The following is a 26,830-nucleotide window of genomic DNA, read 5'->3' as shown; positions in this document are numbered from 1 at the left end:
TTTTAAAGCTCTACAGTTACTGCCCAGAGTTTCCAGCTATATGCTTATACTTCTATTTCCACAAGAGACTCTAGCCTATTTGCTCCATCTACTTTTCTTCCTAGTATGTGACACCATTTTAAATTCTTGTCTTGGATATAAGTTGGAGATATATATATTTTTAAGGCCTTTATTTTTAAATAACCTCTATACTCAGTGTGGGGCTCAAACTCACAACCCCAGGATCAAAAGCTGCATGCTCCTCTGACTGAGCCAGCTAGGTGTCCCTAACTTTCTAGATATTGAACCTTTTTGTTCTACCAACTCTGGACAGTGTCTTTTGCTTCTCAACTTTGGAACCTCAGAGTATCCTAGAATTTCTTTCCCTTCTCTGTACCTGTTTCTACCTTTATGTTTGTCATCCAAACATTTACTTTTTCGTCGTCACACTTGATAATATTGTGTTACATAACACATTTTAAGTTTTCTTGCTTATCTGTAGTAGTAATGATAGTATTAGTAGTAAGTAGTAAGTGAAAGCACTTCCAGAGTTTCTGCTATGTGCCAAGCACATTAATTATAAGTAAATTAATTATATAAGTTGCATACAAATAGGCACACACATAAGACTTTACATATATTAAACTTATTTAATCATCAAATTGACCTTGATGGTTTAGGTGATATGGTCTCCATTTTACCGACAAAGAAATGTAAGTCACTTAGCAAGTGGCAGAGTTGATTAAATTAATTTCTACAAGTTGAAAAATCAGTAAACACTGTGCATGGTTCTGAGTAGTTAAAATGTTTCTTAACAGCTAAGGTATGTCCTGTTATTATATTTCCTTGTACAATTATTTGTTTTGGGGCTTTAAAATTGCCTCCTTGTTTTTGTGCTAAATTTCTCACATTCCCACTCTTTTTAAATACCTTCTGTGGAGGCCCTTGTAACATCCTTTAGTTTTCATATTCAGTGACCTCCCTACCCTACCCCCTGTGGAGGTGATCATTTATTTGAGCACTATAAATTTCTGTCGTTTCAAATTATATAGTGTGGCAGATTTTTACATTGATTTTGAAAACATTTAATTGTAAGTTGAGATGGAACTTATACTTTTGTGATACTCTTTAAAATAATTGGTGATAACATGTGCTCTGCAGGTATATTAGAGGAAAGGTTGATTTTTCAGTATTGTACAAGCCCTCTGAACATAGCCATTTTAATGTCCGTTAAGTTTAAAATAGTTATTTGGTAACAAAGACTCAAAGTTTAAGGCACTTGAAACATATTGGGAGAGCCACTGATTTCAGAATAAGTTATTTGCCACCTACCAAAAACTAATATGTTGTACCCCCTCTAATGGAACTAAGTAGAAGTTCCTTTATGTAGTTCTGCCTGGATGGCAGGCATGTTCATTGTTGTTCTTTGAAAGTCATTGAGCCCCTACTCCTTTCTACCCATCCTTTTTTCATTTCCAGCTCAGGTTATGTTGGCAAGTTGGTTTCAAAACCAACTGACCTCTGAAACATTGGTAGATGTATACTGGTTGAGAGTATGGGCATTGGAGCCAGACCACCTGGGCTTGAATCTCAGTTCTACCACTAATTATAGATAGGTCTTTGGGCACATTGGTTTCTGTGCCTCAGGCTCTTCCCTTGTCAAATGGAGCTAATAATAGCTACTTCACAAGATTGTTGAATTAGTCATTGGAAAGCTGCTACATCAGAGTCTGGACTAGTAAGCATTTCACTGCCACCATGATCATCATCCCCCCAGTGCAGTATTCCTCTAAGTGGCCTTTCTTTACTCTGTACCCACCTGCAGCCTCTCCACTACATTGCTACCAGATGATCTTACTATAATGAATAGCTGTTCTTACTGACTTCCTCCTTCAAGTCCTCAAGTGTGTCTCTTTTGCTTCCCAGACATGCTCTTTGTACCTGTTATTAAGGCCAATCTGTCTTAGTAAAGAATTGGCAGAACTCATAGCTTGGTATGGCTGAGGGGAATCCATTACTCTTCTAGATTCTCTCCTTGAATGATCAATATCATTTTTTGATTCTCTTTTTCTCTTTCATCTTATTTGTTCGTTACTAATAGGGTGATTGCTGTATCTTTTGTCATTTGTGCAAAATCCAGCCTTAACTATATTTCTGTAGGTGTAGTTATATCTTTATTATTTAGTTGACTAATATACAGATCCAGGCAAATTGAGGAATTTGAGGATGTGATTCTTCATTTTCTTCAATCTGTCTGTTGCTTCTCCCTGGTCAGGTCTAGAAGAGGCTTTATTTTTTCTTCCCTGAGCTGTGGAGGTATACTGTAGAGTTCCTTCTAACTTCCTGGTTCAGTATTGCCTCCAAAAATGATCCAACATTATAAAAAATATATATATAAAAACAAGTAAAACCTTCCAAAGCATTGTACTCTATAACAGCAGACTTCTTTTTCTTTCTCATATATGTATAAATATTTGATGTGCTTTTAATGTACAGGCCATTTAGATTGTTTTTGAATGAAAGACCCCTGTTGCTCTTCTCAAGTACTATTTCTTTTCCTCTCGTGTAATGTTCTTTTAGCTCCCTACCTATTGACTGATAAATGTTAAGTTTTGGGCCTTGTTGCTTCCAGTTTTAGCCTTGGTGTTCAAATCAATTTTGGTTATTTTTTTTCCTCATTAGTTCTACCAATTGTTGAGATGTTATCTGCTGTACAATCTTGTCTTAATATTTATTCAGAAAATATTTATAAAGTCAAATGGTACTAAAAAGCCCATAAAAATTAAGCCCATCAAAATTATCAGCAGTCCACTTTGCTCCACCATTCCCCCAATCCTACCTCCCCCCCAGTACCCCAACTGTGTGGCTGTTTTTTGGGGTATTCATCTACCTATTTTGAAATATTTATGTTACTGTTTCCTCAGTTTTATTTCTTTTATAGTAGATCATGATTTTATTTTATTTTATTTTATTTTTTTATTTTATTTTTTTAAAGATTTTATTTATTTATTCATGAGAGACAGAGAGAGAGAGAGGCAGAGGGAGAAGCAGGCTCCCAAGGAGCAGGGATCCTGATGCGGGACTCGATCCCAGGACTCCAGGATCATGACCTGAGCCGAAGGCAGACGCTTAACCATCTGAGCCACCCAGGCGCCCTAGATCATGATTTTAAATTCAAATAACTTTGCCTTTTCTAGTTGATTTTAAAAAGAAATTGTAGATCTCCTTTAAGTCAGAATTAACTTGATAAATTTGTCAGAATTAACTTGATAAATTTCTCCTTAAAATTTCAACCTCAAATATACATTTAAGGCCATTATTTTAAAGCATAGATGTTCACGAAATTTGTTTATTTTACTTTCTTCATTATATTTGGTATTATAATGTTTGCATATTTGTGATCTTTTTCTAGTTTTTCAGAGTGAGTACTAAGTGTATTCTTATGCTTGGTTCCCCTGTACCCCCTTGCCCTGCCCCTTCTTTTCCTTTTTAAAATAAATACAATAAAGGGTATACATTTTCTTTTTAGCATATGTTTTGCTGTGCTCCTAGATTTTTTCTTTAATTTATTTATTTGACAGAGAGACACAGCAAGAGAGAGGGAACACAAGCGGGGGAGTGGGAGAGGGAGAAGCAGGCTTCCCGCTGAGCAGGGAGCCCGATGCAGGGCTCGATCCCAGGACCCCAGGACCATGCCCTGAGCTGAAGGCAGACGCTCAACGACTGAGCCTCCCAGGCGCCCCTGTGCTCCTAGATTTTTTACATGAAATGGTCTTTTCATTATTTTCTTCTGACTGATTTGTCTTGATTTTTCTAATTTTATTAGAGTATGACCAACCAATATAATCCATTCAAGCATTTAAAAAAGATTATTTTAAAGTTCATTTAGGATACCTTTATGATTGATTTTTTTCATTGTTTCATGGGCACATATAAAATTGTAAACTTTATGCAAGAGATAGTTTTATATATAATTATTAAATTTGTGGGTTGTTTCTGCCAGTTTCACTATGTCTATGCTCATTTCATTAAATCTGACCATTTCTGACAAAGATTTAGTGATTTCTCATTTCAGTGAAATGTTTTTCAAGTTTTTCTTTCATATTCAATACCTTTTGCTTCATATAACATAGCTTCTAAACGGTTTATGCTGTTTGGTCCTCTTAACTTTGAATTCTACATTGTGTGATATGAATGTAGCACTCATGCTTTCTTTCTTTTGGGGCCAATTAGTGCATAGTTCTTGGCCTATTCCTTCATCTTAAAACTTTCTCTGTTGTTTGATGTTGTATTTCTTATGAACAGTCTGTATATGCCCTTTGTCTTTTTAACCCAGTCTAACAATCTGTCTTTCAGTGGGAGAATTCAGCTTCCTTTTTTATTCTGTAATACTTGATTTTATTACTTATGTTTGTGACTTTTTCCATTTTTCTGAATTTTGCTTTTATTTTCAAGTTGATATTCATTTCTGAGTTTCCTCCTATTTATGTGGCAGTTCTGTACTTTTCCATTTCATTATTGGCCACCTTCCCTTTCATTGGCTCATAATCCAATTTTTTTCTACTTTACCATGTAAAAATGATACCAACATTTTCCTTCACCTTGATACTCCAACCTTCTCTAACGTACCTAAATTTCTACAGATAATTTTTTAGATCCAGATTTTTGTTAGCCTTTGTGTGTGTGTGTGTGTGTGTGTGTGTGTGTGTGTGTGTGTGTGTGTAATTCACATTCAGTACTTCTATTACATATTCCAGATAGTTGATTATCCATTTAGATTTAGTTCTGTATAGAAGGCAAGGTACATTGCACTCTTGTTTCCTCTCCTCTCCATCTTCCCACACTGAAAGGTCTCATTTCTAATTCAGTTACTGTTTCGTTAAAATCCCTTCTCAAGTCCTTTCCTTAGATGGGGCAGTGGATGATGTGCTCTTTGAATCCTTAAATTTTGGCAAACACTTCTTTCACACTGACTGTGCGTGTAGGATGTTTGGGTGGTTCTGCTTTTTCTCCCAGAAGTCTCAATTTTACTGTTCTTCTCAGTTCCACTGTTACAAAGTCCCATGTAATTTCATTCTTTTTTAGTTTTCAGTAATTATTCTTTCTGGTAACTTATAAAGTTTTATTTTTATCCTTAAAGTTGAGGCATTTTAGCATGATATTCTTGAGTGTGTCTCTTTTATTAGTCCTGTCTGGATCTTGAAGAGCCCTGTGAACTTGCAATTCAGTCTTTACTTTTTTTCTGTATTACTTTAACTATTGCCTCTCTCTCATCTTTTCCTTTTCCTCCTTCCAGAGATTCTTCTGGAACTCTTCCTATGGTTGGTACATCAGTTAGGGCTCCTCAGTCTGTTCTTCAGGTTTCTTCTCTTTTCCATTAATGATTTTTGTCTTTTTGTATCTTTACTTTATGCTTTGAGATTTCTTCCAGTTGATCCTTCATGCCATCATCTAGAGTCTATCTTGTCCTTTTTTAAAAAAAATTTTATTTATTTATTTATTTTTAAAAGATTTTATTTATTTATTTGACAGAGAGAGTGATAGCGAGAGCAGGAACACAAGCAGGGGGGGTGGGAGAGGGAGAAGCAGGCTTCCTGCCGAGCAGGGAGCCCGATATGGGGCTCGATCCCAGGACCCTGGGATCATGACCTGATCCGAAGGCAGATGCTTAATGACTGAGCAACCCAGGCGCCCCCCCCCAAAATTTTATTATGTTAGTCACTATACATTACATCATTAGTTTTTGATGTAGTGTTCCATGATTCATTGTTCACATATATCGCTTAGTGCTCCATTCAATATGTATCCTCCTTAATACCCATCACCAGGCTAACCCATCCCCCTGTAAAACCCTCAGTTTGTTTCTCAGAGTCCATAGTCTCTCATGGTTCATCTAGAGTCTATCTTGTCCTTTAATTTATCTACTGAATTACTCAGCTTGGGGGTTCTATTTTTACCTTTTATCTCGGCTAATATTTTAAATCCATGGAAATTATTTTTTGTTCTCTGTTGTGCCTCTTCTGAAGCATTCATACTGTTTTTGACCTTAGTGTTTCATCTGTGTCCTTCAGAAAATCTGGTAGTTCTGCTCTCTCCTACTCTCACCGACTCCTAGATATGTTATTTATATGTGCATTGGGGTTCAGGTTGAGTTGTTAGGAGACCTTAGGTTTTTGTAATCCTATAAGTGATGAAAGGTATAGGTGTCTCAGCCTCTACTGTAGACACAGGCATGTTGTGTATTTCATGTGTATACACCTGGGAGGGCCTCTACTTTCCTTCTGGTCTCCTTGCATCTCCAGCCTCAAGAGTAGAGGGGATTTTCCCCTCCTGTTGAGCGCCTCCTGAACATCCTTAGAGCAGGGAGGTTGGCCATACTTGTGCATATTATCTGTGTGCACAACTTTTCTGAGTCTTGCTTAGGGCCCAGAGCAGAGCAAGACTGTATCAGTCCTCTTTCAAGATGCCCATCATCCCATGGCCACATTCTTCAGGCCTCATTCACTGTCTGTTGGTTCCCAGAGCTGACTGGTTCAAGAAGGTAAATGGGTTGGATTTGGGATTAAAGTTGGGGGAGGTAAGTCAAATTTAAGGTCCTCCTTTTCCCCAGAATCCTGAATTTTTATACTTTATTCTTAGCTTCAAATGGTCACCCCTCTGTGCCATTTGTCATGTGTTTAATGGTGTTACAGGAGAGATTTTTAGTTTGAAAGCTTATCTTTGACTGTTTTACCCAGCCTTTCATATGCATACTCTATTGCACTATATTACAGTTTCTAGGAAGTATCCTTTTCAGATGCACTGTGGACAGATAAACTTTTAGAGGAGAGTTTATTGCTTTTGGATAAATAAAGCTCTTCTGGGAGGGTTTATTTGTCCGAATGCATATTTCACTGAACAAGAGATGAATGATCTGAAAATCTTGTACAACACAGAAGCTAGGACAGAGAACTACGATGAAGTAGGACAGAGACCAAAAATTAGAGCATAAGAGAAGAGACAGGAGCTGGAGAAAGAATCAGCTTTGTATTATCAGTGGCATTAGGAAGAAGACATGGTGATAACACAGTAGTTGAAAGCCACAAATAATCAGAAAACCTTATTTTGTCCACTAGTTAAGACCTTTTCGTGAGCTATCTACTAGAGTTGCTGACAAGTAGTATTAGAAGAGATTATACATTAAAAGGACCCATTCTGTTCCAGAAAATTAAAACAAGGAAGCATTCAGTAGAATCTGAGAGGATGAAAGAAAATTCTGTATCTTATATTCATAGGTAGTAAATTAGTGCAAATATGTATATGTATGTTTAAACACTCATTTGCCTTAAATATTTGAGATTTGAATTATGAACACTTGCTCTCCCTAATATTGATATTCAGTTTGTCCTAATGAGCCTCAGGCAAAGAGAATTTGAATTACACAACACGTGTAAACTTCGCATTGAATGGTAATTAGTCTGTTCTGCTTAGTGGCACTTAATGTTGAGGTTAATAGTTCAGTAAAAATTTTAAAAAGCCAGTGGCTTGATCTCCAATATATATGGCATAGATAGCTGAGAATTAGTAAAAGCTTTTATTCTGTGTCAGTAACAGTTTAATTCCTGACTTGCATCTAAGTCTCTGTTTTACGTTTATTGCATGTGTGACTCTGGAGTCAGGGGACAGACAGTACCTCTGAACTTTGCCATTTATCACAAGGCCCAGGACAAAGAAAATGTTGTCCAGTATACTAGGGACCATTCTTCCATCATTTTGTTCTTTCTTTTTTTTTTTTTAAGATTTTATTTATTTGACAGAGAGATAGCGAGAGCAGGAACACAAGCAGGGGGAGTGGGAGAGGGAGAAGCAGAATTCCTGCCGAGCAGGGAGCCCGATGTGGGGCTCGATCCCAGGACCCTGGGACCCTGACCTGAGCTGAAGGCAGATGCTTAACGACTGAGCCACCCAGGTGCCCCCATTTTGTTATTTCTTAAATTTCTATTTATTTGGGGCGTTGTTACGGAATATGTTTTTCTTTTTACTTCTCAGTTGTCTTAATTTAAAGAGAGCTTTTTGGTAAAGGGGCAGGTGCGAGAATAGCTGGGTGGCTTGCTTTTATGAAGATTTGTTGAGTTGGTGAAAAGCTGACAGTGGGCATTAAATACCTAGACCAACGTGGGAGTAAAAAGTTATAAAATTTCTGGAGTTTTACACTTAACATCATATGTATGTAATTAAGATGAATTTAAACTTTCTGTGACACAAGAGTCTGTGTTGTATACTGCTGTGGACTTTGCATTAAGAATTCTAGTTTGTCCTACAAAAGGGTTTTAAAAATAAATCACGGGGGGCGCCTGGGTGGCTGTCATTAGCGTCTGCCTTAGGCTCAGGTCCTGATCGCAGGGTCCTGGGATCGAGCACCTCACCAGACTCCCTGCTCGCCCGGAAGCCTGCCTTTCCCTCTCCCACTCCCCCTGCTTGTGTTCCCTCTCTCACTGTCTCTCTCTCTGTCAAATAAATAAAATCTTAAAAAAAAAAAAAATCATGGAAGGACCTCTGTAGAAGTTGTTTTTTTTGGTACTGAAATTTACTCTTTTTTAATGCTTAATATTAGGAAACATATTGGTAAGTAAAAATCTGTGTATTTTTAAAAGTCACATTTATAAAAATATGTGTAATACTCCATGAAGGTTGAATATTAAGCAGCAATGCTTGGGTGTTATAGAGCCATAATTAGAATACTGATTGCAAGTTACCAAAATTCAGTGAGTCAACAAACCAATAAAAAAAAAACTCAAGGATATTAGATTTCACATGTTCTTCCTTAATTTAGTTTGCCCATTATACTTTATTTTAATTATTCTTAGTATTGCTTAACATGCCAGGAAATGTCTTGTAATAGAATTTATAAAATAATGTAGTTTCAGTAATATGAATACTATCTTTAGCATTCTGCTTTTAAATCTCAGATTGAGGGTTTTTTTTTTCCTCAGATTGAGATGTTTTGTAAGGAATCATCTAGTTTGGTGCATAAAAGCATGTCTTTGCATAGTAACTTTATCCATTTTAGAAGTTTGAAACCAAATGCTCACTTGAGAAAAATAAATGGAATAATTGGTATATGTCATTTTGTTGTTGTTGAGCAAATGAGAAAAAAAATTGTGAGAAGAAAAAAGTACATAATCCCACTAACATAGAACAGTAATTTTTCATTTTGAGTAGTACCTCCTTTTTTTTTTAAGTTTTTATTTAAATTCCAGTTAGTTAACATACAATGTAATATTAGTTTCAGGTGTAGAATTGAGTGATTCCTCACTTGCATACAACAAGTGGTGCTCATCACAACAAGTGCCCTCCTTAATCCCCATCACCTATCCCCCCCCCCAACCATCTGTTTGTTCTCTGTAGTTAAGAGTCTTGTTGCTTGGTTTTCCTCTCCTCCCCCCCACCCCCCGCCCATGTTCATTTGTTTCTTAAATTCCATTTATAGGGGTGCCTGGGTGGCTCAGTTGGTTAAGCATCCAACTCTTGATCTCAGGTGAAATCATATAGTATCTGTCTTTCTCTGATTGACTGATTTCGGTTAGCATAATACTCTGTAGTCCCATCCATTTGGTGCAAATGACAAGGTTTCATTCTCTTTCATAACTGAATAATATTCAATTGTGTGTGTGTGTGTGTGTATATATATATACACACACAAACCACATCTTTATCCATTCATCAGTCGATGGACATTTGGGCTCTTTCTGTAATTTGACTATTATCAATAATGCTGCTGTAAACATCAAGGTGCATGTATCCCTTCAAATTAGTATTTTTGTATCCTTCGGGTAAATACCTAGTAGTGTAATTGCTGGATCGTAGAGTAGTTTTATTTTTAACTTCCTGAGGAACCTCCATACTGTTTTCCACAGTGGCTGCATCAGTTTGCATTCCCACCAACAAAGCAAGAGAGTTCCTTTTACTCCATATCCTTGCTAACACTTATCATTTCTTGTGTTTTTGATTTTAGCCATTCTGACAGATGTGAGGTGATACCTCATAGTAGTTTTGATTTGTATTTCCTTGATGATGAGTGATGTTGAGCATCCTTTCATGTGTCTGTTGGCCATCTGTATGTCTGCTTATTCATGTTTTCTGCCCATTTTTTAACTGGATTATTTTTTGTTGTTGAGTTTTATAAGTTCTTTATATATTTTGTATACGAATCCTTTATCAGATATGTCATTTGCAAGTATCTTCTCCCATTCTGTAGGTTGCCTTTTAGTTTTGTTGGTTGTTAGCTTCACATTGAGTATTACTTTCTGATGCTTATTCATATATATGCTTTTTTGGCGGGGGGAGCATAGACCCTAAAAGTATTGTTCATTTTAGGGAAAAGCATAGCCCCTGCCCAGTATCTTTTCTGTATCGTGCTAGATATTGAAGGGATACAAGATTGGCTTACATAGCACTGATTTTAAGTGGGTGAGTTAGAGGTACAGCATAATAAGCAAACCGTGGAGATGTAATTTCTGGTTGAAAATTTGGACATTTATTTGTCATTGGTTCCATTAGGAGGTGGAAGTAAGCAAGAAAGAACTTTTCTTTCATAGTATTGGTATGGATTTTTGCATGTCAAGGATCTACTTCTGTTTCTTATTCTTACTATTAATGGTAGAGGTTCACAAATATGTTAAGTCTGGATTTAAATTTTGCTCCTAAATAGAAAGGTTCTGTGTAGGCTATATATTCTGAGGTACTTATATGAGTGAAAAAGTAGGTAACACATTTAGAATGGAATAGGCAGTGATGAACTCTTTCCTCATCATTGCACAACAGTAATTACTAAAGACTTTTCAGTCCATTTAATAACTATTAGGTAAAAATCTTTGTTCTGTTAATTTTTTTCCTTTGCTAGTAGATGGGAGACCTATTCCTTAGCTGTTGAAATTTGGATAGCAAAAAATAATTGCCTTTTATTTCAAATTGAGAATTATTTTTTCTTGAGTCTTGTGATTCTTTATATTAAAAAGCCATTTAAAATATAATGTCATCCGGCCTGTGGATTAATATTAGCCAACTCTGTGACCCTTGGCTGTTTTTCTGTCTCCTTCTTAATCTTTGCTGTAGCTGAATGCTGCGCCCCAAGCATAATCTGTGCTTTGATCCCTCCTTGTTGTGCTTCACTCTAGTCCCTGGTCTCCAAGTACTTTCTCATTCTTCTCTTCATAGTAATTCCCTGTTGATCCTCGAGTATCTAGCTCAGGTTTGAATTCTCCATACACTTCTGAATTATTCTTGTCCCAGGCCCCCCACAGAATTAACGGCCCCCCCCTTGTTTTTGTTGTCCTAGCACATTATCGGTGGCTCTTGGAACCCCCACAGCTCCCGGCTACGTCCTCATTACTGAGAGTCGGGGCCGTGTGTTACCCTTCTGTGTATCTGAGGACAGGCCCTCAGTGAACACCTGTTGAACTGAGACGGTTAGAGCACCACGCTCGTCGTGCTGGGGCGGACGGCTGGGCCCCCCTGAACTTCTGGACCATCGTGGCCCTCGCCCAGCCCGTGCCCACCTGTTAGGCTGAGGCTCTGGCTGTGTCTTGCAGTGAATCTGCGAGCGGTCAAAGAGAGATCCTTCTCGTCGAGGTGGAGCATGCCGGGAAGCGGGCTTGCGCCTCCTGGTCGCTCCGCAGCTCTGAGTCACATCTTCTTGTCCCGTTTCTGCAGGACCCTAACAGGAGCATCCACACCAGCAGCAGCAGCTGCAGCAGCAGCAGCAGCAGCAGCAGCAGCAGTAGCAGCAGCAGCAGCAGCAGCAGCAGCAGCTGCAGCAGCAGCAGCAGCAGCTGTAGCAGCAGCTGCAGCAGCAGCACCAGTTTTTCAAAGCCTCACAAATTAATGAAGGAGCACAAGGAAAAACCTTCTAAAGACTCCAGAGAACATAAAAGTGCCTTCAAAGAACCTTCCAGGGATCACAACAAATCTTCCAAAGAATCCTCTAAGAAACCCAAAGAAAACAAACCACTGAAAGAAGAGAAGATCGTTCCGAAGATGGCCTTCAAGGAACCGAAACCCATGTCAAAAGAGCCCAAACCAGACAGTAACTTACTCACCGTCACCAGTGGGCAGCAAGACAAGAAGGCTCCTAGTAAAAGGCCCCCCGCTTCAGATTCCGAAGAACTCTCAGCCAAAAAAAGGAAGAAGAGTAGCTCAGAGGCTTTATTTAAGAGTTTCTCCAGCGCGCCCCCACTGATCCTCACGTGTTCTGCCGACAAAAAACAGGCGAAAGATAAGTCTCACGTCAAGATGGGAAAGGTCAAAATTGAAAGCGAGACCTCCGAGAAGAAGAAGTCAACTTTACCGCCGTTTGATGATATCGTGGATCCCAACGATTCCGACGCAGAGGAGAACATGTCCTCCAAATCTGACGTGAGTAGCCTTGTGGGTTTCCCTCCTCTCCCTTGTTAGTCTTCAGAGTCTCTTTCGCGTGGCTGCAGGATAAGGAGCCAGGGAAGAAAATGACAGCTGAGCCATGAAGTGGTAGCATGGAAGTGCCTAGAAGTGAATTTCCTTAACTCATGGAAGGAAGGAAATAAGATCATTAAAGAATCTGCACACACTTGGGCAGCGACTTAAATTCTTAAAGGAAAGATACATTCCGTAATAGAATAATGGCCATTTGAATAGCAGCAGCAGAATTGAGATGCGCATTAGAGCTTAGTTTACTATGCTTTTCGGTGATTGCTGATTTAGGAAAATGAGAAGAAGGCAATAGAACTTGAATATATGAGAAAATAAATTTGAAAGAGAAAGTTAGAAAATATTGGGGTGCGGCTCTAATGTTGATCGTTTTGGTTGGTGCAAGGAAATATTTGTTTACAAAGATGGAAAGCTGGTAATGTGTTTTTTTTTAAGCAGTTTTTTTTTAATTGATGTCACAATGTACTGAATACATATTTAAAATGAATAATTCAGTAGATTTTTGAGTTATATGTGTGCTTGTGAAATCAGGTGGTGGTATTTTGAAAATGAAACGTTTGATTTTGTTTTCCTTGGCTAGCCATTGATTTGGGAGGGGGCAGGGAGTGTGATCTTCATTATGTTTTTGCTGATGGGTAGGATTATCTTTTGTGGATGCCTAAAAGACCATCTGACCCTCTAACGTCCCTCAGAAATGTTATCTGATGTTGGAGATTTAAACCAATAATTACAGATTTCTCAGAGATGAAAGGGATTTTCACGTTATCTATTCTAATTTCCCACCAGTGTAAGAAATCTTAACACTTCTAGTGACAGAACTGTTAGTCATTTGAAAGGTATTCCATTCCATTTCTGGAGAATGAACATTACTTACTATGAACTCACGTTCGCTTTGTTACAAACTTTTGCCACCTTCAGTTGCTTATTAGTTACGATCAAACCAAATAATCTCCTTACTTTGGCTTGTCAGTATTTCTAAACAATGATCAAGGCAGATGTCTGGCTAAAACTGGCTGGCAGTTTGAGAATATTTCTCTTTCTGTCTCATACACACGTTCCTAATTCAAATGCTGGCAGAGGTGGGGGGACTGTGCAGCAGAATCTCTTCTGAAATTGCACTCAGTAGAAGGGAAGCCAGGGCTGGGACATGGTGTCAGCACTGATCCCCAATTGTTGAGGGATTACTTCCTTCCCTACTACCCTCTATAGCTAATCTTGAAAATTTTTTTTAAGATTTTATTTTTACTTATTTTCGTGAGAGTGTGAGCAGGCAGAGGGTGGGGAAGCAGAGGGGGAGGGAGTGAGAATCTGAAGCCGACTCCATGCTCAGTGCGGAGCCCAGCGTGAGGCTGCATCCTACAACCTTGAGATACAACCTGAGCTGAAACCGAAAGTCAGTCACCTAACTGACTGAGCCACCCAGGCATCCCTAATCTTGAATTTTTAATACAAGATTGATTATTTATTTATTTATTTAGAGCCACTCATGGGGGGAGGGGCAGAGGGAGAAGCAGGCTCCTCCCCCAGCAGGGAGCCCGACGTGGGCTCCATACCAGGACTTGGAGATCATGACCTGAGCCAAAGGCAGATGCCCTACCAACTGAGTCACCCAGGCGCCCCCCGATCTTGAAATTTTAATAGAAAACCAGATTGGGAGTAGAGTAGCATATAAAATACAAGATATTGGCGTAATTTGTCCTAGTGTTTGGCAGTGTTTTAGAGTGATAGTTTATTGAATGAAGGTGAGAACTAATGGGTTTGCTCCAGTGTATCTCAAGCATCTATTTTTCCTCCTGTGCTTTTTATACTTAGCTCTTCTTAATACAAAACTTGTTCTTAATGCAGATGTTATTTGGAAATTTTTTCTGTATGTTTGACTTTTATTTCAAATCACCCTAAAATGTTCATTGAGCCTCTTGGGGTGTGATTAGTCTATCAAGATTGTGGGTTTAGCAACTTTGTCTTTACGTATTCTGACATGTTGTGATTCTTGTAGAGCAGAGGTTTTCAAATTGTGGCTTGTGATTCACTGGTGAGCCATGAAACCAATTTAGCATGTCATCAGCAGTATTAAAAAAAATCAGAATATGTTATAATTAGTATGGGTAGGTAATGGTTTGTAAAAATTTTATTTCATAGGATGTGTGTATTCCTTATAGTAGGTCGTGATCAGATTCTGAAAGGCATCGTTCTTGAATGTTTGCTAATTTATGAGATCAAATGACATTCGTAAAGCAAAGCTCTTTCTACATGAAATTATCACAAATAACATTCTTTTTAGATAACTCTGTATATTCTTGTTTTTGTCTCTTGCTCCCTCCCTTTTATGAATGATTTATAAGATAGGGCTTTTCATAAACTTCATGTTCAACTTAGTATATTTATCCAAAGCAATATCTTAAAAAATCTTTTGGAGTGAAGAATTAGAATTGTAATTCCTTACAATAGGTAGCAAGTTTTCAAAAACAATTCATGACATATCAGAGCCACACATCCGGTGATTGTTACTTTTTAAAATGGGTTCTGCACATCATTACGTGAAAGCCTCTAAAGACTTTTAGGCATTATTTGGGTATAAAACCCAACAAATGTACTTCCTTTATCATTTTTCTGGTGGTAGTGCTTTTATTGTTGCTGTTGTTGGTTTAATTCTCTGTGTGTAAGTGGTGGAGACAAAGAGAATTGACAAAGTGGTTCCAGGTAAGCCAGGGCCCAGAACACCTTTCTGTGAGCGAAGGAGATAAAAGGGGGCTGAAATTCCTTTTATCCAATAGTAGAAATCACCTTTGTTTGGCTTTCTTCCCACTTGGTGTCCCTCCTGTGGGCAAGACAGAAGGAGTGAGAGGCCACTGTAATGGAGAGCAGCGAGAAGCCCAAATCCTCCCTTGGCCAGTAATGGATTTGTTAGCTTGGGACAGGCCCAGTTTCAGGGGGCACTGTTCACAGTGTCCTGGTGGTGAGTGTGTCTGCATCTGAGTAAGTGTGATAAGATGACCTGATCTTGCTAACGTCCTTTCCAGCTTTGTTATTTGAATATGAGCCAGACTCATGTTCATTTATGGCAGATGGGGTAGTGGGGTAATTTTAGACACAATGGGCAGAGATCATGGACTTTGAAACAGAAGAAAGAGACAAAAAAAGAAATTGGAAGAGTGTGAAGAATTAGGAAGGGCTAGGGAGAAAAGATTATTGACCTGGTAAGCCTGTGAAGTACACATCTTACCTCAGTACACGTTAGTTATAATTAAAAGGAAGAACTTTTTAAAGAAGCTGTTCCATAATTAAGGTAGATTCAAGTTTTATATAAGAATAAAATCAGTGTTATTATGATGGATTAGGAAGCTCAGATTGCTGAATCAAATGGTTCTTTTGGGTTAAGATTTTTATATACTTTGCATAGAAAAGTAGAAGTACATCCATGCCTACATGTTTTTTGAGGGATTGTTATTTGTTAAGTGCTTAGGCAGGCAGGTAGGTAGTCAAGTAGTTGAGTAATTAAGGAGTTTGTATTGTGATGTTAGGCTATGTTTGGAAGCCCAGCTTTTCCGGTGATCTTGGGCAAACGTTTTTAACCTTCTGTATTTCTTAGTTAATTCTTTTGTAAGATGGAGATCATAATAGTGTTTACTATGTAGGATTATTGTAAAAATGGTCAGTCTGGGGAAAGTACATAGCACATTAACCAAAAAATATTAGTTAACTATGATTATGTATGATGTGGCTTCTGGAAATCTTTATGACCTATAGCTTTAGAAGAGATTTTTTTGCTCTTCAAAAATACCGTAGAATTCTAATGTCCTTTTTCAGGGGTATGGGCTATATGTTTTTACGGGGACAAAGTACTTGGCATCTATGTCCTATTGCTCTGAATTTTGTCTTGAGGTATATGGCCTTGATATTGATACGCATTTGTTGCATGGTAACTGGAAAAATACAGGATGAAGAGTCTAAGTTTTAAATCAGAAATTAAGCCAAAGTTTCCCAGGATCTTTTAGCTTTTAAGTTAAAATAGATAAAGGACAAGAACATAGCTAGCACTGCATTTGGGAGGCACTTGGTTGTTTTTTTTATTGCTGTTCCTCTTAAAAGAAGACATTCTAAGAAATGAGTTACCTTTGGGTTATTATTAATGTTACACAGAATCATTTTTAAATACATCTTGCAATCCCTGAAGTGTTTTTTCTAAAGAAATTCAATATTATCACATGAAAGTACATCAGTGATTTTTTCCCCCCCTACAGAATTCAAGAGTTACAAGGCGGGTGGATAGGGAGGCAGAAGGACTGGTTTATAGTGGGTGAGCATTTAGCAAATACAGAAATCATAATAAGAGCATGTTTTTGCTATGTCTGTAAATGTTAGCATGAAGAATATTTTACCTTCAAGGACCTAGGTAATTCCCGTTAGAGTAAAGCTGTTCTTGGTTTAGGAAATTATCATTTTGTGGTCATGATGGTCATTTATGGAAAGTGACCTTATTAGTGCAGCTGGAAGGGTGAGAATCTGTATCAGAGTCAAGTAAAAGTTTATAATTGGAGTTTGTATTAACTTGTTTAAACTTTAATTGACAATTAAAAAGAACCCAAAATACCTATTGCCCTTCCTGTAATTTCCTAGGTTTTGTTTTTCATATAATTCAGCTTCTGAAGAGAAGTCTGTGGAGTTGATCTTGTTTTGTGATATGAGGGAGTTTGGTCTTCATAACAGAGAATGAGGGGAAAAAGAGTAAAATAAAATTGGAATAACTATTTATAATCAGATTTGGCTATGGTAGCAATTACCTTATCATTGTCTTTGCTTTTTGCTTTGCTTTATAGAGATTTAATTGTAATTTAAAAGCGCAGTCGTTAAAAGTTTTAGTTGTCTTTCCTTGAAAATGGGCAGATTGCATTTGATAAAATGTTACAGACTTCAACCTGCAGTGTGAGGAATGAGATTGTAATCCTGTCTTTCCATACTTTGGTTAACCAGTGTTTTCTTGGATAAAATCTTCCTGAGGGAAAAAGTTGAAATCTCATCAGATGGTAGCATTTTACCAAGGGCGGGTGGTGGTTCAGCTGCAGGATAAAGACTGCAAACCACCTTAGCCGAAGTTCTTTGAAAAAGAAAAAAAGAAGGAAAAAGAAACTTCCCTTCTTTTGTTGTGCCTCATTTCCTCCCACCCCACCCTGTTCCTTGCCCTGCTTAAACTGTCTGGAGTTGGCAGTAAACGTCCTGGTGTTGAAGCACTGGCCTTAGGTTTTTATGTGATGGAAGGTTGTGGCAGTCAGAGAAGAAGGTCTTTATTGTGTTTTCAGAGTGGCTTTTTTAATGACTTGTAATTCCAGCAAATGCAAGAGCTGTAAAATCTGTAAGTATGGTGAGTGAGCAGCTGGAGAGGCCATTCATTAAAGGGCTGCCCTGCCTGGCTGGGGGGTGGCGGTGGGGTGGGGAGGTGCTTCATTCTGGACTCCTGTTCTCTGCATTTTATAACGGAGGTAAACATACCTGAAGGGTTGCATTTCTTCCTCGGGTAGATTCAGCTCATTGTGGAACATTCATTAAAATTAACCTGGCCTTGTTTTCAAATGCTTTTGCATTTGTTTTCTGTGTAAGATGTGATGGGTAGAAGGGAGGGGATGGTCCAGCCAATCGACTGTTCATTTATTAAGCCACTTGACTAACTTAGTCCAAAACAGGATTTGGAGCAGTTTTTAAAAGGGAGATTTTTACTTTAAGACAGAGTTAGGGGGCTTCCGCTCTTTCTTGTTTGGGTACCATACTCAGCCTCAATTGTTTCTTAGTTTTTTTTTTTTTTTTTTTTAAGATTTTATTTTTCAACAGAGAGAGAGAGAGACAGCGAGAGAGGGAACACAAGCAGGGGGAGTGGGAGAGGGAGAAGCAGACTCCCCGCTGAGCAGGGAGCCTGATGTGGGACTTGATCCCAGAAACCTGGGATCATGACGTGAGCCGAAGGCAGACGCTTAACGACTGAGCCACCCAGGGGCCCTGTTTCTTAGTTTTTAAATTAAAGAATTCCCTAGAAGCCTTTCGGTAGCTGAGGGCCAGGGACAGACAGGAGGTTCTATCATTGCACAGTTGGTTACCACCAATAATTGCCAAAAGTCCATATTTTTACTTACTTGTATTGAATTGAATCTCTCAATAAATTCCATGAGCTTCCTTTAAGAGAGCTGCATCACCTATTCATTGCACTACTGTTTCTTACTCTAGGGCCCATGATCTTTACCTAATTGTCTCATCTGTCATCTTTAGACACAAAATCAAAGATGTGATTCAACATGGTCTTTGCATGGCCAGCCTTACCATACCACAGGGAGACCATATGGTTGTAGTTAAACATGTAGTTAAACAGTGCTTTCTATGTGCAGTCACCAGTCTAAGCACTTGACTTGTTTTAACTCACTTAACTCTCAAAGCAACTTTATGAAATAGGTACTATTATCCCCATTTTATAGATGGGGAAACTGAAGCTCAAAGGTTAAGAGACTTGCCTAAAGTTGCCAGCTGGTGGATCCAGAATTTGATCCCACTTGGTAGAGAGTTCACTCAACAGGAATTTTGGAATGAAGCAAATCTGATTTTCCCATGAATTCATATTACATTTGCAGAGTTGGGCTTTCATGAAATTGGCCTCACACTGTGAAAGCCTTTGATGTCATAGTCTTGTTCCATTTATGAGTCATGTTTGTTTGACCTACCTATTGATTTGGGCTCTTACCAACAGCCTTCAGGAAGTGACAGGTTGTCCTTAGAGCTGGGGTAGACACCCATAGCCTGAAGTGAGGGAGGAGCTTTGAAGTGTCCAAGAATCTCTGACCTCTCACACAGGCTTGCTGCAAGGATGACCGACTCATGGCTCTGGATTTCACATTATTACATCATCAGCGCTGTTTTCCTGCTCCCAGAATTTTCTCACTTGCTTTTGCAAGTAATTTATGTTTAACAGAGCTGAGCTGCAATATCAGGCTTTCCCAGAAGGTGCCACCAAATAACAAATGGTGTCCTATAGTTTGAAGATCACTTCTTTTTTTTTTTGAATCTTCTAACTATATTTTGTAATTTCATGTTATACTGTCTGTAAGTTCTTCAAAATGTAGGCTGCACTTTCTGTGAATCGGGGGCAAGATAATGCAAATGGCGTAGGTCAGAGAGTGGTTTTCTTTTGGTGTCTAGGTAATTATTTAATCAAGTTTGAGAAATTGTTATCAGTACGTAACAATTTGTAGACTGTAAACTTCCAAGGCAGTGTCAAGGTCCACAAAGAAAAATCACCCCTAAGAGGCTACTTTAGGTCACAAAAGGTGACTGCACAGTGAGATGTTCCCAGATAACGTCGAAGAGCCTTCTGTTAGGAGAAAATGGAAAAGTATTTACTGACGTATTTGGGGACAACAAACTTTGCCTTTGAATCCTGTGGGGGCGCTGGGATAAGGAGAAATACTCAGAATTGGTGACACAGAGAAAAGGAAATTTTCTTGCCTTTCTTGGTCATGAGAGAAAATGTATGGGATCCTCAGATGTGATGTGATGTGATGTTACATATTTATTTAATCATTTTTTGGTTCAAGTATAAATAACATACAGTGTTATGTTAGTTTCAAGTGTACAATATAACGATCAACAATTCTGTACATTAGCGCTTATCATGATAAGTGTACTCTTAATCCTCTTCACCTCTTTCACCCATCCCCTGTCCATCTCCCCTCTGAAAACCACCAGTTTGTTCTGTATTTATGAGTCTGCTTTTTTATGTTTCTCTTTTTCTCTTTGTTTGTTTCTTAAGTTCCACATATGAGTGAAATCATATGATATTTGTCTTTCTCTGACTTACTTCGCTTAGCATTATAGCCTCTGGATCCATCCATGTTGTTGCAAATGGCAAGATGTCATTCTTGTTTTAGGACTGCGTAGTATTCCATTGTGGTAGAAGATGTGGTTTATATCACATCTTCTACAATCACTCATCTGTGGATGGACATTTGGGCTGCTCCATATCTTGGCTATAGTAAATAATGCTGCAGTAAACATAGGGGTACATTTGAGGTACCACCATACTGTTTTGCACAGTGGCTGTGCCAATTTGCATTCCCACCAACAGTACACGAGGGTTCCTTTTTCTCCACGTCCTCATCAACACTTGTTTCTTGTGTTTTTGATTTTAGCCATTCTGACAGGTATGAGGCAATATTGCATCATGGTTTTGATTTTCATTTCCCTGATGTTAGTCTGCTTGCCATCTGGATATCCTCTTTGGAGAAATGTCTGTTCAGGTCCTGTATTCATTTTTTAATTGGATTATTTGATTCTTTTTGGTGTTGAGTTATATAAGTTCTTTACATATGTTAGATATTAACCCCTTATCAGATATATCATTTGCAAATATCTTTTCCCATTCAGTAGGTTGCCTTTTTGTTTTGTTGATAGTTTACTTTCCTGTGCAAAAGCTTTTTATTTGGGTTTAGTCCCAGTAGTTTAATTTTGCTTTTGTTTCCTTTGCCAGAAGAGACATATCTAGAAAATTGTTTCTACAGCTAATGTCAAAGAAATTACTGCCAATGTTTTCTTCTAGGAACTTTAGGGTTTCAGTTCTCGGATTTAGGTCCTTAATTTATTTTGAGTTTATTTTTGTATATGATGTAAGGAAATGGTCCAGTTTCTTTAGTTTCTTTTTCTTTGTTTTTTGGGGTTTTTTATTGTCTGTAGCTGTCCAGTTTTCCCAACACCATTTGTTGAAGAGACTTTTTCCCATTGTATATTCTTGTCTCCTTTGTCATAGATTAATTGACCATAAAAATGTTTGGGTTTATTTCTGGACTCTATTCTGTTCCATTGATCTATTTCTGTTCCATCTCTCTATTTCTGTGTTAGTACCACACTGTTCTGAATACTACAGCTTTGTAGTATATCTTGAAAGTTAGGATTGTGACACCTACACTTTTTTCGTTGTTTTCAAGATTATTTTGGCTATTTGGGGTCTTTTATAGTTCCATACAAATTTTAGTGTTATTTGTTCTAGTTCTGTGAAAAATGCTGTTGGTATTGTGATACAGTTTGCATTGACTCTGTAGATTGCTTTGGTTAGTATGGATGTTGTAATGATAGTGGTTCTTCCAATCAGTGAGCATGAAAGATGTTATTTTAAATAAATAAAGTAAGTAAGGAAAGTAAGGTGCCCTGGTTTGGGACCTCAGTGTTTAGAATTATGGTACTTTTTTTTTTTTTCTTAGGTTCTTGACATCTGCTTTATTTTGTGGCTCTTTATTTATTTATTTACATATGATAAACTGCTATATCACTTTGAGTACCTACAAACATTTCCTTCTAAACAAGTTTAAATTTTTAAAGGTATTTTTTTGATTACCTTAGTGATGTTTAGTAACATTCGAAAATATTTATGTGGTAGATACTCCTGTGTATAAACACTGTGTTGGATAGTACAGATGGTACAAAAGTAGAATTTAGGCTGAGCTTGGAAGAAAGAAAAGCATGAATAAGAGGGGATGAGGGGTGGAGTAGGCAGGACAAGTCGTTCTTGATCAGAGGAAACAATTTGAAAAAAAAAAGGAACTGATGGCAAACGTAGCTTATTCTATGTTGTCCTTACTGAGAATGAAGAGAGATCTTATAAGTGAATCCTGCCACGAATTTATCAAACTGGTTTATCAGGAATGAAGGAAGCCTTATCGAACTCTATTCTTGCGGGGAGTGTGCTGGACATTGTCACTCAATACCCTCTTTTTTTTTTAAGATTTTATTTATTTATTTATATCACAGAGAGAGAGAGAGAACAAATAGAGGAGCAAAGGGAGAGGGACAAGCAGACTCCATGCTGAGCACAGAGCCTGACACGGACTCGATCCCAGGACCCTGAGATCATGACCCAAGCCAATATCAAGAGTCAGACGCTTAACCAACTGGGCCACCCAGGTGCCCCTTGATACCCCTTTTTAATCCATGTAGTGTGTGTCATAGCTTTTGTTCTCCTACAGATGTAGATGTGGCAGAGTTAGAATTTGAAGCCAGTTTTCACTAATGCCAAGCCCCATGCTTTTTTGTACCATATCATCAGTTAAACCTTATTGAGAGAGAAGTCACATCAAGTGAAAACCACTGTGGCACTGATAAAACCTGTTCCAGAAAAAAATCTAGTTGGGAAGATTAACTAGGTAATGGTGCCACAGTTCATTGAAAGGGGTGGAGTAAGAAATAAGATGTAGCCACAATACTTGGATACTTGGCTGTGAATAATGGGGAGCAAGAGGACCTGGCTGGGATTTCCAAAATGATGATCAGCTCATGCTTCCTCTGCATCCCTACATTTTCTAAGAAGCAGAATTGCAGAAAGTACTGAAAAGCTGTGCTACCTTGGAGTCTATCCCAAGTGTACCATCTTACTAGATTGTATCATATACTTCACACTTGGGACAAGACATGGCCAGTGTTACTGTGAGAGGTCCCATTTACTTTATTGCATCATCTAAGGGTTGTACTCATGAAGGACCTGAAGAAGGAAGGTAGGTTCAGAGTTCTACAAGATAGTGGCGTAGGAAGATCCTGAACTCGCTACTTCCCATGGACACAGCAAATCTACAGCTACGTATGGACGGACCATTTCCCCCTGAAAAAGATCTGAAAACTAGATGAAGTGCTTCTCTAGAAAAAGAGATAAAATAACCACATCAAGACAGGTAGGAGAGGCAAAGACTCAGTCTCACCAAAAAGTGAGACTCAGTGCTTCTCCTGGAGGAGCAAGGGGTTGGTGGTCCCCACATCAGGTGCCCGACCCTTGGGATCTATACTGCAAAGAAAAGTGCCCAAAATGTCTGGCTTAGGAAACCAACGGGGCTGACATCCAAGAGACCCAAAGTGCTGGAGGAAACTGAGATTCCTCTTTGAAAGGGCTGGCATGTGGTCTTACTCACTCTGAGGTGCAGCAAAAAAGAGCAGTGTGAAAAGTGCCTAAATAGGAAGGAGACTCAGTTGCTAATCTAAAAGTATCTGCTCGAGGGGCAGGGGACAGTCAAAACTCTCCCTGGTAATGGAGGCAGTAGGGGACACTATTTTCGCACTCTCAAACTACCCTGCTAGCACAGGTAAGTGAGCTCTGTTTTGGCACCCTTCCCACTGCCTTGCTAAGACAGGTGGGGGTGAGCAATTGCAGCTCTATCCTGCTGCCTTGCTGAAGCTAGACAGTGCAGTTGTAGTACTCCCCCACTCCCTGGCTGGGGCAGGCAAGCATGAGTGGTTATGGTATTCTTCCACTTGTAGCCCAAAGCCAGGGGCACTCTCCCACTATATTCCTGGTCTACAGATATTTACAGTCAAGACCTTTTGCTGCTGCCTTTCTGAAGCTGGTGAGTGTGCCCCACCTCCAGCTGCCTACATAAAACCAGTGAGCACATGCAATCCACACAGGGGATGCCCCTTGATCACCTGGCTCTGGTGACCAAGGGGGCGGATAGTCCTGAGCTCCACAAGAATGTAATAATCAGACAGTTCTTGGCAGACTACAACAACCCCCCGGGCACTGCACAGACAGCAGACTTAAACACAACCCCAGTCTTCCTATGAGAAAGGCCTCTTGACTTAGAATGGAGCTTCAGCCTAAGAGGGAGGCTTCAGGTTTTCCATACATCTAGGTGCTTCCAGGGAATGTAAGCAGGGAGACACTGTTCTTTTAAACCCCCTTGGCCTCACTACAGCTCAACATGGCCTCCCAGAAAGGAGCTCATACATTTGTCTAGAGCCCTGGTTTTTACAGCTGTCACCTGTGGGACACCTCCAGATATTCTGGTTTGGAAGCCAGGAGGGTTTAAAATTGCAGCCCACATATTTGCATACTTTTAAAAGCTCCTCCCTGAGGGGTCTGTCTCCCAGTCAGCCTGAAACTAGGTGCTAAATGAGATTCCTCTCCTTGGAACAGTGATAGATCTTTCACACCCTCAACAATGGGGACACATCAAGAATAAATCAGGCAGTTTGGAAAATCACAAAGGTTTGAGAGACAACCAAGAGCTAGGGCAATGTTCATTGAGAAGGTTTATCACCTACACAAGGCCACACCTTCAAGACTGAGAGAGGTAGCTGTTCAGCCCAATAACATAGAAAGAAACACAGAGCATCCAGCAAAATGAGGAAAGAGAAATATGTTCCAAATCAAAGAATAAAATAAACCTCAGAAAAAGACCTTAATGATACAGAGATAAGTCATGTATCTGATAAAGAATTCAAAGTAAGGGTCACAGAGATGCCCACTGAACTCAGAAGAATGGATGAACCCAGTGAAAACTTAGATAAAAAGAGAAAGTATATGAGAAAGTAGCAAACAGGGGCACCTGGGTGGCTCAGATGGTGGCATCTGACTCAGTTTCAGCTCAGGTCACGATCTCAGGGTCATGAGATTGAGAGCCCTTGGCTGCATACTCCATGCTTAAGATTCTCTCTCTCTCCCCACCCCGCCCTCCAAAAAAGTAACAAACCAAAGTCAAAGAGCTGAAGAATACAGTAACTGAATTGGACTATCCACGATCAGTGAGCTGGGAGACAAAACAATGAAATTAACTTTTCAGAGCAACAAAAAGGAAAAACATTTTTTATTTTTTTTATTGTTTAAGATTTTATTTATTTATTTGTCAGAGAGAGCACAGCAGGCAGTGGGAGATAAGGAGCCCGATGTGGGACTGGATCCCAGGACCCTGGGATTATGAACTGAACCCAAGGCAGACGCTTAACCGACTGAGCCACCCACGTGTCCTGGAAAAAGGTTTTTTAAAAAATGATGATAACTTAAGAGACCTATGGGACATCAAGTGGAATAACATTTGCTTTATAGAGGTCCCAGAAAGAGACAAGAGAGAGAACAGGGCAGAAAACTTACTTGAGGAAATAATGATTGAAAACTTTCCTAACCTAGGGAAAGGAAGAGATATTCAGGTTCAGGAATTCCAGGGAGTTCCAAGTAAGATGAACCAAAAGAGAACCACATCAAGACATTATAATCAAACTGTCAAAAGTTAAAGATAAAAAGGGAATCTTAAAAGCACCAAGAGAAAAACAAATTGTTACATGCAAGGGAAACTCCAGGAGGCTCTCAGCAGATTTCTCAGCAGAAACTTTGCAGGCCAGAAGGGAGTGGTGTAATATATTCAAAGTGATGAATGGAATGGAAAAAACCTCCAACCAAGAGTACTCTACTTAGGTTATTTTTCAGAATTGAAAGAGAGAGTGTTCCAGAGAAGCTAAATGAGTTTATCACTACTAAGTTGGCTTTTACAAGAAATGTTAAAGGGACTTCTTCAAGCTGAAAAGAAACTAATAACAAGAAAACATATGAAAGTAAAAAGTCTCATTTGAAAAGGTAAATATGTAGTAAAGGTCGTGGATTAATCACTTACAAAGCTAGTATGAAAGTAGTAAAATTAACTAAAACTATAATAGGTAACGGATGCATAAAAAGATGTAATATGTGACCTCAAAAAACAAAACATGGGGGGCTGCCTGGGTGGCTCAGTTGGTTAAGCGACTGCCTTCGGCTCAGGTCATGATCTCAGGGTCCTGGGATCAAACCCCGCATTGGGCTCCCTGCTCGGCAGGAAGCCTGCTTCTCCCTCTCCCACTCCCCCTGCTTGTGTTCCCTCTCTCGCTGTCTCTCTCTCTGTCAAATAAATAAAAAAATCTAAAAAAACAAAAACAAAAACACGGTTGGGGGAGTAAAAATGTAGAGTTTTGGGAATGTGTTCAAATTTAAGTTGTTATCAACTTAAAATAGATACTTACATGCATAGGATGACATACGAGAACATCACGGTAACCACAAAGCAAACACTTAAACTAAATACATAAAAGAAAATAAGGAATCTAAACATATCCCTAAAGAAAATCATGAAATCACAAGGAAAGAGAAAGAGAAGAAACAGGTAGTACAAAAACAACTCTATAAAAGACAGTTAACCAAATGGCAATAAGTACATACCTATCAATAATTACTTTAAAATTAAATGGACTGAATGCTCCAATGAAAAGCCACTGAGTGGCTGTATAGATTTAAAGAAAAAGAAATCTATATACTGCCTAGAACTAGAGTTTGACTTCAACAATAAGGACACATAACAGACTGAAAGTGAAAGAATGGGAAAAGATCTTCCATGTAGTTTGAAATGAAAAGAAAGCTCTTATAGCTATACTCATATCAGGTAAAATACACTTTAAAACAAAGACTGTAATAGAAAACAAAGAGGGGAACTACATAGTAATGAAGGGGTTATTCCAACAAGAAGATACAGCATTTATATATGTACCCAGCATTGGAGCATCAAAATACATAAAGCAAATGTTAACATAACTAAAAGGAGAAAATGACAGGAATACAATAATGGTATGAGACTTTAATACCCCACTTACATAT

At 38.7% G+C, this 26,830-nt stretch overlaps 1 protein-coding gene across 3 annotated transcripts in view; it reads left to right on the top strand.

Moving 5' to 3' along the window:
- Positions 1 to 26,830, top strand: part of MLLT3 (MLLT3 super elongation complex subunit) — a 279,621-nt gene that overhangs the window by 193,803 nt on the left and 58,988 nt on the right. For all 3 annotated transcript variants that reach the window (XM_025887853.2, XM_025887854.2, XM_073880867.1), the window contains one exon: positions 11,671 to 12,372. In XM_025887853.2, coding sequence (XP_025743638.1) covers positions 11,671 to 12,372 — 702 coding nt within the window. The remainder of the gene's footprint in view (positions 1 to 11,670; positions 12,373 to 26,830) is intronic.

The sequence above is a fragment of the Callorhinus ursinus genome, unplaced genomic scaffold (genome assembly GCF_003265705.2).
Source record: "Callorhinus ursinus isolate GAN/ISIS: 27379988/994484 unplaced genomic scaffold, GSC_fseal_2.0 scaffold39, whole genome shotgun sequence".
Lineage (NCBI taxonomy): Eukaryota > Metazoa > Chordata > Mammalia > Carnivora > Otariidae > Callorhinus > Callorhinus ursinus.
This window is presented reverse-complemented; position numbering and strand designations above follow the sequence as displayed.